At 39.4% G+C, this 12,570-nt stretch overlaps 1 protein-coding gene across 3 annotated transcripts in view; it reads left to right on the plus strand.

Annotated features, from left to right (window-relative positions):
• The window catches only part of RBFOX1 (RNA binding fox-1 homolog 1), a 744,520-nt gene that overhangs the window by 545,883 nt on the left and 186,067 nt on the right, over positions 1-12,570 (plus strand). For all 3 annotated transcript variants that reach the window (XM_066576151.1, XM_066576152.1, XM_066576153.1), the window contains exon 7: positions 610-663. In XM_066576151.1, the coding sequence (XP_066432248.1) occupies positions 610-663 (54 nt within the window). The remainder of the gene's footprint in view (positions 1-609; positions 664-12,570) is intronic.

Here is a 12,570-nt window from a genome sequence, read left to right on the forward strand (position 1 = left end):
CGGTACGGCAAGCTGCTTGAGAATTCTCCCCGCTATCATCTCTATGCTCAGCTTTGAATTCCCCCACCGTCAGCGCTGTGTAGGTAAGCGCTGTGATTGGATTGACAACCGACGCTCGATCATCACTGAATGGCTGTGATTGGTTTATCGAGCACTGGCTGTGATTGGCTGGCGCTCGATCCAATCACAGCGCTTACTTACATAGCGCTGACGGCGGGGGAATTCAAAGCCAAGCAGGGAGATGACAGCAGGGAGAATTCTCAAGCAGCTTGCCGCACCGCCGGGGGAGACCATCGCGCTGGGGACACAGATGGTATGGTAATTTTTTTTAATCTAGTATGTACTCGAGTATAGCTATGCTTATACTTGAGTCAATAAGTTTTACCAGTTTTTTGTACTTATACTTGGGTCGGCTAATACTCGAGTATATACGGTAACTGAAATTCTGCATTAAAATAAACATTACCAGCATAAGTTTTGGTTTCTAAATGTAAATTTTCCTTTCATTTAAGACCTTATAGAAGTTTCTTAAACTAGTTACAACAATCTAACTATATTTTAGACATGACTTATTATGCATTTAATATATTTTTTATACCTGCTTTATAGGGTGGAAGTTAAACCCTGTTGTTGGTGCAGTTTACAGTCCTGAATTCTATGCAGGTAAGATTCAAGTCAATTTAATGGTTTACTGATTAAAAGAACTGAATATTGCAAATGAAGGGTGGATGCTATCTTCTTACAACTATTGCTATATGGATGTAGAAGCACCAACCATGATCACTGACACACTGCCCTAATAGCATAAGCATGCCGCAATACTCAGTTTTCTATGCTATTTCTGTAGTTTAGTCAATGGTTCTTGTCTTGAATGGTTTACGCTATACAAATAGTGTAAGTGCACTATATTATCATAGTACTTTGCTGGCACGATCTTGGTGGCACTTTGCCACATCTTGCTTAACATAATGTAGAATAAATTACAAGGAAATGGAAGAAACATTTTCTGCATTACTTGTGTTATTATACATTATGCCTTATTTATCCAAACTATATAGTACAAGCCCTATGCAGATACATGAGACTCTATCAGGAATTTCAGCAATAAATCTGTCAGATAGGAATAGACCTCTGTGTAAGGAAGGTGGGGAGATGATTTTTTTTTACAAACAATGGGCTTACATGGTTCTACTGCAAATTCTGACAATTTTAAAACACTTATTATTTTCCACACATTTGCAGCTATACAATTGCTGTTATGGGTATCTATACTTTTCTTAGTAGAGAAAGCTCTAAAAGATGTGTGCCATTTTTTTGGCACAAAATACTGGTATGAATGTTTGCCAAGTATGAAAGAAGAGAAATGTGTCTAACATACATAGCTAGTGTCACCAACATGCATCATTTTGATAAATGTATTTTCATTCTCATTTTCCATGGATCTTACAACAGTTCTGAGAATCTAGCATTTATAATGTGACAAGAAATACAAGGATACTAAAAAGAGTTATGCCAAGAACACAATACATGCTCATATGCATTAATTTCATAGGTTGGGGTCCCCAGCTTGAAACCTTCCCCTCTATGAGCCAGTATGGACAACCATTCTGGAAGATTTTGAGCCATCTTTTTTATTACATAAACAGCCATGCATCTGAACAGCTATCTTTCATAGTAACATAGTATACTAGGCTGAATAAAGACAATTGTTCATGTAGTTCAGCTTATTTCCGCCCACCCATGTTGGTGCAGAGGAAGGCAAAAAACTCCCAATGAGCCAGAAGCCAATTTTCCCCACCCTGGTGGAAAAAAAAGCCTTCCCGACTCTATTGTGGCAGTCAGAATAATCCCTGGATCGACATTCTTCAGAGAAGGTTCCTTTCCAAGTCCGGCAGTCGGAAGATCCCTAAATCAGCAACGCTTATGACTATTTAATGTCTATATCCTGTAATGTTGTAGTGCTCTAAATTGACGCCTAGTCTTCTCCTAAACTCTTGTAACATTAAATGTTTCCTTAACTGGCCACCAGACGGGAAATTCCTGGCTGGCTACAACTTCCTTGGACAAGATCAGCTGTTTGCTGAGGGTGCCAAGAGTGGGGCCTGGAGAGATCAACTTTTCATTTGAGGGATGCATTCTGAAGGTTTTTTTTCTGATAAGAGAACCCTTTTAAATATACCACATACTTAATAATATATAGCACTCTATGTTAAGTAAAACCTAAGTATGGCTAAGTGCAGAGTGTATTTGTGCATCACATTTTATGTATATGCTGAGAACATAGTCCGGTGCTGCTCTCCAATGAATTTCAACAGGCAGTGGGATAAGATTTATCCAACTTCCCTTTTTATTGTGCAAATATGCGTTTCGGGGTAGGCCCCTTCATCAGTCAAGCTGGGTTAGGCATAACTCTTTGGGCTGGAGAATAAACCCAAAAGGGCTGGTGTTACCAGAAGACACTGTGAGCCTACCAGGGAACACCAGGAGAGTGGTCATTGGATAAATCTTATCCCACTGCCTGTTGAAATTCATTGGAGAGCACACCGGACTACCAGTATTGTTTCTCCATGCACTCCATTTTGTCCACCAGTTGGTAGATTTATCTGGTTGACAGCACCTCCTAGTGAAGTCAATTTTCACGCAAATCTATACTCTGTTTTTCTTCAGCTCCTTGAGGCTTCTGGTTCCCGGACATCCTACCGGGCTCTGGATCCTCATACACATTGGGTTTGCTCCACCCCTTTCCTATCTATTTGGCCTCCGTCAGGGTAGTATGCATCATTATACCATTTCTTCAACTGTATATGAAAATGTAGCAGATTGAGGGCCACTTTAAAAAAGTACAATATTACGCCATATACATTTTTTTTTATCATGAGAACCTATAGGATATGACATCCATGACTGTTTACCCTTGGAAATATACATCCTCAACGTATACCTCTGACACAATTTGGTGAATACATTGTATACAAAATCTAAATCTGGTTTTCTCAAACGCGAAGTCATTGACATCATTCAAATATAGGCAGTTTTTTCTTTCTTAATATTGCTTGAAACTCTTGAGAGCGCTGATCATTCTGCCAAATTCTGTATAATTTTTACATCTATGCTCCCAGACTGATTAATGTACACACAGACACAATACAGAGCAGTTTTGTTCTTGAAGCCAACATATCAAATGAATATTTGATGCATATAAAGTGATGCTTTTCATTTTGTTCTTTATGTCTCAGGGCATATTTCGGAATATGTCAAATGTTCATATGAGGCTATATGATGTTGGTGTGATGTAGTGGGACATTTCTTGATGGCTATCTGTGTAACTTGATAAAGGCACTAAACCTGAATTGACCCCTTTTGGCAAAATAGAAGATATTTGTAAAATGGAACTGTAGCGATCATATCATTTGAGATGCAAGATCTATAATGCTGCATAACATTTAAATAAGCTTAAAAGAGGATTATGCATTTTCAGACCTTTAAAAATATGCAAGCATGGAGGATATCAATTTATGGATGATGAAATTATACAGCACTTTCATTTTCTGTGATACAGCATTATTAAGTGCTCAACAATATAATCAATTTGCTATAATCTTGTTCTAGTTAACTCTTCGTGAATGGAGGGCTCACAACCCTTGGTACTAGAACAAAAGCTCCAGTTTTTGCCAACTCTCACATTGCGTTAATAGTCTTGCTTTTTCTGCTCAAATATTTATTTTTCTGCATGAAGATTTACCTTTATATCAAAATGAAAATAATACGTAGGTAGTAATTTTTTAAAGGTGTTTTCCAAGGTTAGAAAAATATGTCTGCTTTCTTCCAAACACAGCGCCCCCCTTGTCCATGGGTTTGTGTCTGGTATTGCAGCTCAACTCCATTGAGGTAAGTGGGAGCTGAGCAACAATATCAAACACAATCCATGGACAGGGGTGATGCTGTGTTTGGAAAAAAGCATTCAAGTTTTTCTAACCCTGGACAACTCCTTCAGGCCTCATTCAGACCAGCGTGTGTTTTGTGCGTGCATAGAAGCGTTCATATGCACGGAATTTGAAGCGCAAAACAGCACGCACCTAAAAAAGATAGGACATAGGTGCATGTTTTGCAGGAGATTACATTGACTCCTATGGGAGCAGGAGTTAATGGAAACTCCTGCGCACGGAACCGTTTCCCCACTGCGGACAGCAGGGCATTTAAAAGGTGCTTCTGGCCAGAAGCACCTTTTAAATGTCCCACTGTTAACTCCTTCATCCCTGATGAGGGGACTCCCGAAGGGTTTCGTTAATCCCTGTGGGGAGTCCCCTCATCACTGAACACTGTGACAGTGCTGTCACAGTGTTCAGTGACAAGCGGTCTTGCCGCTGGGGAATATTGGCATGCACCACGGACCTACGGTGCACTCATGTTTTATGTTTTGCAGGTATGTGTGTTTGACCGCCTGTAAACACGGACAAGTGAACACACCATAGTGAACCAATGGTTGTAATAGATGCTCGGTTATATGTGCACAATTGTCCCTGTCACAGTGATGAGGAGAAATATAATCCCTTCCCTGAAAATCATCCCTAGCTGTAGAAACAAAAAACATTAACTCACCTAGAAGCGCTGTCCAGCTCTTCTCCCCATCCTCAGCAGTCTTCTTCTGTATTTTGGTGGCCAGGGATTGAAAACTCCCAACCTCCAGAAAGCACTGCCTCTGATTGGCTGAGTGGTGTGACCAATGGCTGAGCACTGTCTCAGATTGGTCACAGCGCTCAGCCAATCAGAGGCAGCACTTTCTGGAGGCAGGGATTTTTCAATCCCCGGCCACCAGAATACAGAAGACTGCCAGGGATGGGGAGAATAGCCAGACAGGACTTCTAGGTGAGTTAATGTTTTTTTGGGGGAGGGGGTTTCTTCAGCTAGGGATGATTTTTATATTTTTATATTTCAAGCCCTTCCCCGAAAATCATCGCTGCAGTGGTTGCCTTCATCCCATTGCTTTTAGTAGGCCGGCAGCAGCACCGGCCCCATTGAAATCAATGGGATAGCATTGCGGTCCTCTGCCACAGCTGATACAGCTATGCAGGGGATTATTTTGTTCCCACTGCAGTCCCCAAGTGCAGTCACAGTGTTCAGTGATGAGGGGACCATCGTGGAGCAGCTGCTCTAGTGAAAAGCAAAGTTTCATGCGCAAACTTTGCCTGTTCATGAGTTTTGCACTCATGTGAGCAGCGTTTTTATTTCCTCACTAAGGTCGGCTTCACACGAGCGTGACGGGATCCGCCGCGGAATATTCCGCGGCGAAGCCCGTCACGGCGCCCCCCCAGAGACCCCATATTTACCAGCGGAAGATAGCGTGAAGACGCTTCCCCGCCTACTGCCGCCGCGTCATGTGACACGCCCACCGCGTCATATGACGCGGCGGCGGTAGGCGGGAAAGCGTTTTCACGCTATCTTCCGCTGTGTTACAGCGGGAGATAGCGTGAACGGACGGCTTCCATTGACTGCAATGGAAGCCGTCAGCGCGTACACCCACGGCAAATAGAGCATGCCGCGGGTGAGGACGGGAGATTTCACGGTGCGGAATTCCACGGTGGAATTCCGCATCGTGAGCATTGTGCTATTAGGTTCAATAGAACCTAATAGCAGCGGGCAACGCAGCGGATTTTTGCCGCGAATTATGCGGCGTAAATCCGTTCGTGGGAAGGAGGCCTTAAGCGTGCAAAAAAAAACACGCTCATCTGAATGAGGCCTTAAGCATTAGGACTCTATAGATGACTGTATGTAGCATGTGTATCACACAGATGCCTAGTAAGGTGATAATGCGCTTTAAGGGTGCTCACCCACTGGCGTTTGCGATTTTCGTGTGTGAAAAACGCAGCGTTTTCTGTGCGTTTTTTGCGGTATTTTCACGGCTTTTTCGCGCCTTTTCCGTTAATTTCCATTGACATTCATGGGTGCATTAAGAGAAAAATAAGGACACATATGCAACTGACAGTTCCTATGTTAAAAATTGCAACGGACTGAAACAAAAACCGCAAGTGGACAGGAACACATTCAATTCTAATTGCTCTTGAGAAAAAACACAAAACGCAAAGGAAAAAAAATCGCCAGTGGGTGGGCGCCCTAATAGAGCCATACACAATCTGCATATACAATGTGTCTGCTCCAGTATATGCATACATGTTTTCAGTCGTTGGTCTTAACACGGTATCCCTCATGGAACTATGTGACCTACAATATGCTGCATAATGCGGTTTTGTATTGTGTACCATTTTTGGGGGTAAAAGCATATGGCCATCAGACGTTATCTAGGGAGTAATGTATGGATATAGACAACTTTCTTTGGTTATTTCTATTTATACCATATTTTATTTTGTTCATCCATTAAAATTTAAACCAGAAAACGTTCTTTCATTTTCTAGGTGTATAGCAAGGCCAAATATCTGCAGTTTATCAATTGTTTGATGTGCTTATGGTACAAAGTCTGAAAACAAAGTGCACATTAAACTTTTATCTCCTATGCAAGGCGTGCATAATTTATAACATGTCTGTAACTTTTTATACATTGCAGTTACAAACATTTTGTACTATGCATTGCTGCATAAGTGTTAGGCCGGCTTCACACGGGCGTTTCTGCGTGCCGAAAATGTATGTGTGCAATATACAGAAAATAGAACCCATTGATTTTAAGGGCTTCATTCACATTTCTGTATTTTGCATGGTCATTTCAGTCGAGCAAAAAAAACCAGAACATGCTTTATTTTTCTGCGTATTTGCACACCAAAGGACCCTATAGAAGTCAATGGGAGGTGCGCACATGTACATAGAATATGCAAGGAGAGGCTTGAAACATTGCTTAATTTTACTTGAAAGAGAGCATATCTGGAAATAATTAGCCATTTCAATTGGTGTGCCTTTGTTCGCCTGCACATGAACATACCTTACAGGGGCAAAAAGTACAGTAAAATATACTGATGCATGCGGAAAAAAGGATTGTTCATTCCCCAAATACACAGCGCAATGGCACATACAAATGCGTTTAGGCCCATGTGAAGTCAGCATAAGGCTATGTTCACACTATTGGTTTTTCAACTGATCCAGTTTTATTAAAAAATGAAAACAGAAAGCATCTGCAAGCTTTCTGCTGACATCTCTTTTCAACATGTGGTGGTGCCAGTCCAATGCATGAGGCTCAGTGGTTAGCCACATGCATTGCACTAGGGTCCTAGGTTCAAACCTCATCAAAAGCAATATCAACTTGAAAAACTCCATACAGCCATCACTCTGGGTCAGATGTGAACCTACAACTCCTGAGCTGCAAGTCAGCAACTAATGCCACCACACTTATTCTTTCATTCCCAGAGAAATAGAAGAGTGAGAAAAATAAACTCAGCAAGAACATAAAAAATCCAATACAGTCATGACCTTTGGTTAGGTTTTAAACACTGGCAAGGCAACAGTGCTAATGACTGAGCTACCACGGTTAAGAAGAACACAATAAAAACATAAAACCTCCATACAGATGTTGTCTATAGTCAGACATGAACCTAGAACCCCAGCATCAGGGACGTAGCTAAAGGCTTATGGGCCTGGGTGCAAAAGTTTTTCTTGGGGTCCCCCAACTTCTCTTAATCCCTTAATGCAGAGGCATAACTTGAAGCTCCTGGGCCCCAATGTAAAACCTGTTACAGGCCTCCAACTATAATGCTTTATTCATAGTACTGGGATCCCTATATAGAGAAGAGAGGCCTTATGGGCCCCCAAAGGCTCCTGGGCCCGGGTGCAACTGTATCAATTCCCCCTCACCACAGAAGCAGCAGGCGCTGCATTTAACTCACACGTCACACACGGACAAGTGGTCAATAGCACTAAGATTATTATTATAATGAAACCCACACAAACACTGGGAGAACATACAAACTCCATACAGATGTTGTCTTTGCTCAGATTTGAATCAGGAATCCAAGCGCTAAAAGGCAAGAGTAATAACCATGCTTCTTCCTTATTACTCCTCCACCAGAGGTTCGAGTATGCTTCGAATGAAACTTTTAGCGAAATTCGACCCAAAACAAGGTGTGATTAGCTTATAGAGCATGCTCCTCTATAATTGTATGAATTGTCTGATGAAGCAACAATTGTAGTGATACAGGTGGAGCACTTTCAATAGCCTATTTTCCTGTTATTTTACAGCTCCCTGGCAGGATTGTGTTTGTTTGCATAATATTGCTAATCATTCATAGACTTCATTTTCTTTTGTATTGCTTTACATTGAAATGCACTATATGTTATATTGAAATACACATTCGCACTTTATATGGTTCTTCAAGAAGACTCCTATTATTCTTCATATATTTTCTGATTGGGGGCTGTTTTGGATTACATTAATATCTATATTAATTACTATTGGCTGTTGTTATAATTGACAATCCACAAATGACAATTTATTATGTTGTCAACTGTGGATTGATCATGCAATTGTAGTTTTTTATTTATTTTTTAACCCCTTTTATATCAATAAATGGATTTGATTCATTACATGGGTGTGCACTTGCAATTTTGTGTCACTTTTATTTCTCTTTTGTGCTCAGTCAGTCAGACACATATGAGGCATCCGGATATATGATTGTTAGGCATTTTATATATTTGTGTAGTGCTTGCCAAATTTCTTTGTTTCCTTTTATTGCAAAGGTGTATGACACCCATACAGAATGAATCGTTAGATAGGCAAGATAACATTGGAATTTTAGGAGGGGTATACTCATTTAGTTTCTGCAAAATACAATAATGGAGTGCAGAATTGAAATATTTGAGTACAGCAGAATCATTGGTTACCACTTCAAAAGAAGTTTTTAAATACAGCATGAATAGAAAGTAATAGAAGGACAAAATAGATGGACCATGTGGTCTTTTATTTCTGTCAATCAGTTATATTAATATAATTCTATGATTTTAAAATGCTATCAAAATGTATTGGAGCACCAAAATGGCTAAAAAAAGCAAATATGTAGTTTAATGTGTGCTTGCTTTTAACTGCCATTTTAATGTGTAGTTTCTTCCTTGTTGAGCTTACTGCCCAGTTGAAGGGGTTTTCCATGAAAAACAAACAAAAACGTAAACCACCGTATAATGAAAGTTTTGTAACTTTCTTCAGCATTCTGTGTCATTTCCCTCTGCTTGCTTAATTATTTTAGACATATTATAGCAAATATTTACAGACAAATTTGAGCTTATACATTGCAAATGTTAAAGTTTTAAATCTGTCATTGCAGTTAAAATACATAACTTGTTTAATAGTACTTAAGACCAATTGCACACCAAATCAAGTAAATGAGAATTAAAGTTTCAGCCTGGCGGGATAGAAATCTTCAGAAATTACTTTGTCTTAATGAAAAATAACTCTGTGCTCCAATCTCATAATTATTGATTTTATTTTCAAGTTTATGCAGAATTAACAACCTAACTTTTAATTGTCTTCTTGTGGAGGGCACAGGGAGTTCACATATTTGGTAAATTAAAATCAATATTTTCAATCTTTCCTTAAGTAATTTTCCTAATTTAGCACATTTTTCCCTAACATTTATTTTGTCTTTTAATTATAAAATGGCAGGTTATTGATTTTTTGTATAACCACTTGAATTCCCAAATGCAGTTTTACTGCTAGCACAAGGGAGACATTTGTACCTTCTAATGAGAATCTTTAATTACCATTACAACTGTATTAATTTAGAATTATGAATCATGTTTTATCACCATCCTCAACACAACTTGAAGAATGCACTGTAGTTATGTAAAAAATCTTCTACTACATAAATGTGACACTTTATTTTATTAGTACAGTTATTATTGATACTATTTTCATGGCTTCATTAAAATAGGATTTGCAGGGAAAAACAAATTGGTCACCAATTTATGATGTATCCCTCCATTATATAGACATTCTATGTTCATAAACCTTAAAGAGTACCTCCACTTTCCCCTTTGGAGCGCTCCTGCTCTGGCAGCTGTTTTTAGCTCCTTCCGGCAGCCCCATATAGTACTATATAGCATTTATATAGCACTATATGGAGCTGTATTCAGCAGCCAAAAGGAGCCAAAAACAGCCGACTGAGCAGGAGTGCTCCGAAGGGGAAAGTTCAAGTTCTTCTAAGAGGAACTTCAGGCCTCTTGATAGAAGTTCCAATTTGTCCTGAATTTATCATGCAAAACACCATAAGGCTTTATCCATAATACATACTTTGGCTTTGTACAAGTTCGGAGTTATGCAGAGTTATAATCACACCTATAGTAGTCTAGGAGCCATACGGTACCCCTACATGCCTTAGATTTCATACCGAGACATACAAAGATTTATCTTGCATATTCATATGGCTTTCATGGGAAAAATAGTGATGTATTCCATCAGATGCTGTGCTATGAAGCTATTCTCCCTTAAAGCAATGACTCTATGGGAGACTACAGCTTTAATTTGGGAACACCAAAAAGCACCACATGGAGACAAACCTTAAAGAAACACTCTAAAAGAAGAAAAACTGATACACTGTGCTGTGTCTCATGCAATTCCCAAAATTGGCATACATGACTTATGTCTTTTGTGTTCTTTGTAACTCTGAGCTGTACGCTTGCTTATAACACAATCTATATTTTTTCTTGCAATTTTCTTTTTACAGTATTCAGTTAAGAGATTTAAATTTAATGTTGCTCCCAAAGAATAGCTATATGTGCACAATGGGGTATATTTACTTAAACTGACATTTCATACACCGGTCTGAGTAAGGTGTGCATCAAATGTATTAAGAAGCCCAAGCATCTTAAGACATTGGCCCAATCTGATGGTATATTTGTGTGGCAGATGGAAACTTATGCCAATTAGGAGCTGGCATAGGCTTCTAATATAATTGATACCAGTTTCTGGCATGCATCCTAGCAAATGTGATAGTCCATGCAACCTTGCCACCTAATGCTTGTCACCACCCACTTTTTGAAAAGTGGCAGGACTTGGCCTAAGAATCCTAAAATAGATTTTGCTTGATGCTTAGTATTACAGTTGTGTCTTGTATTATAGTTCTTGTTCTTATAACTCTTCTCCTTTCTATTTATTTGCAATGATGTGGTAGTATCAGTGAGGAACACGGTTCCATTTAGGAACTCGAGGAATTATTTATGTAATTAGGTAATGGCTAACGTTTACGAGAAAAGAGAAGATTATTTACATTATATTATCATAATCTGTTTTTAGCATAAACTGTGCCGGCAAACACTTTCAAGCAGAATGACTTCCAAAATTTGTCATAGCTGAGCTTGCCCACTTTTATAGATGTGAATGGCCCTTTAGTGAGATATACTCTTTGACTGATGGTAGATTATAAAATGCCAGCCAAGGATCTTGTTTTGTCACATACAAAAGGTTGGCATGAGAGTAGATATTTAGATCCTTGCTGATGTTTAATATGCACTTAGATCAACAAGGGAGAAGGGCTAGTGAATAAAGAAATTTTGTCTTTGTAGGTTCACTAAAAGGTCAATTTACGTAAGATGTCCTCCTGCTTAGAACCCCATGGAACAGCTGTACTCTGCAGGGGCTGGGGGGCACATAACAAGAAGTGTTCCATTTTCCTTCAAGGCCATAACAGAGAAAATTAAGCATTACACAGTTCTCATTAATATGACCTGAATGAATGTCAAGTTTGGTCCTCCAAAGAGGGAGATATTCTGCTCTGGCTAACAGATGAAGATCATACACATGTTACCGTGATCTATAAAGTCATAATTCCCTGATAGGTTTTCAAACCAGAATATGCCAAACCAAACAAAGAATTTATAATTGTGCAAGTTTTACAGGCAATTCCTATTGATGACCTATCCTAAGGATAGGTCATCTATAGTTCAGTCACTTCGGTCTGCTGCTTCGGGACCCTAGTTGATCAGCTGTTCGGGTACCTGCGGTCAGCGCAACAACACAGTGTACGGAGTTTAAGCAAATCCCTACACCCTGTGTAGTGGCCAGTGCTGATAGTTGCAGGCAAAGCTTTCATTAATTTCAATGGGAGCCCTGGAACAGCTGATCAACTCATGCTCCAAGTATCAGGCCCATGCTTGAGAATATCTCCTCAATAGAAATTGCCCACAAAACTCCTTTAATGAACCTCACAAATGCAACCCACAGCTCCTTAATTTGTCAAACCATATCAGATATCTAAATGTTTATAGATGCATAAATTAAAACGGGCAAATACCCTTTGATATCAATTTTTTTTTAGATCCAGTTGTTTGGTGCAGAGAAGCTCAAGCCAAAACAACAAATTGTATAACTAATGACCGTGTAAAAACCCTGTTCAGTTCACTAGATTTTATATCCTCCAGAAGTTGAGCTGGCGATGGTTAGTAAACATTAGTATGCAAGCAAAGGCAGTAATTATAAAGTATATCTCATGATTAATCAGTGCAGTATTCTTGGCTTATAGTGAGATCTGAGAATTGTTAATCAGTGTAAACTTGTAAGCCCTTTTTTTACAGAAGTCATTCTTCCAAAGTTGGCTTTTGTTTTAATGAGAAGCTCTCTTTTACTGGCTATGTAAATGATGA

The sequence above is a fragment of the Eleutherodactylus coqui genome, chromosome 8 (assembly GCF_035609145.1).
Source record: "Eleutherodactylus coqui strain aEleCoq1 chromosome 8, aEleCoq1.hap1, whole genome shotgun sequence".
NCBI classification, from domain to species: Eukaryota; Metazoa; Chordata; class Amphibia; order Anura; family Eleutherodactylidae; genus Eleutherodactylus; species Eleutherodactylus coqui.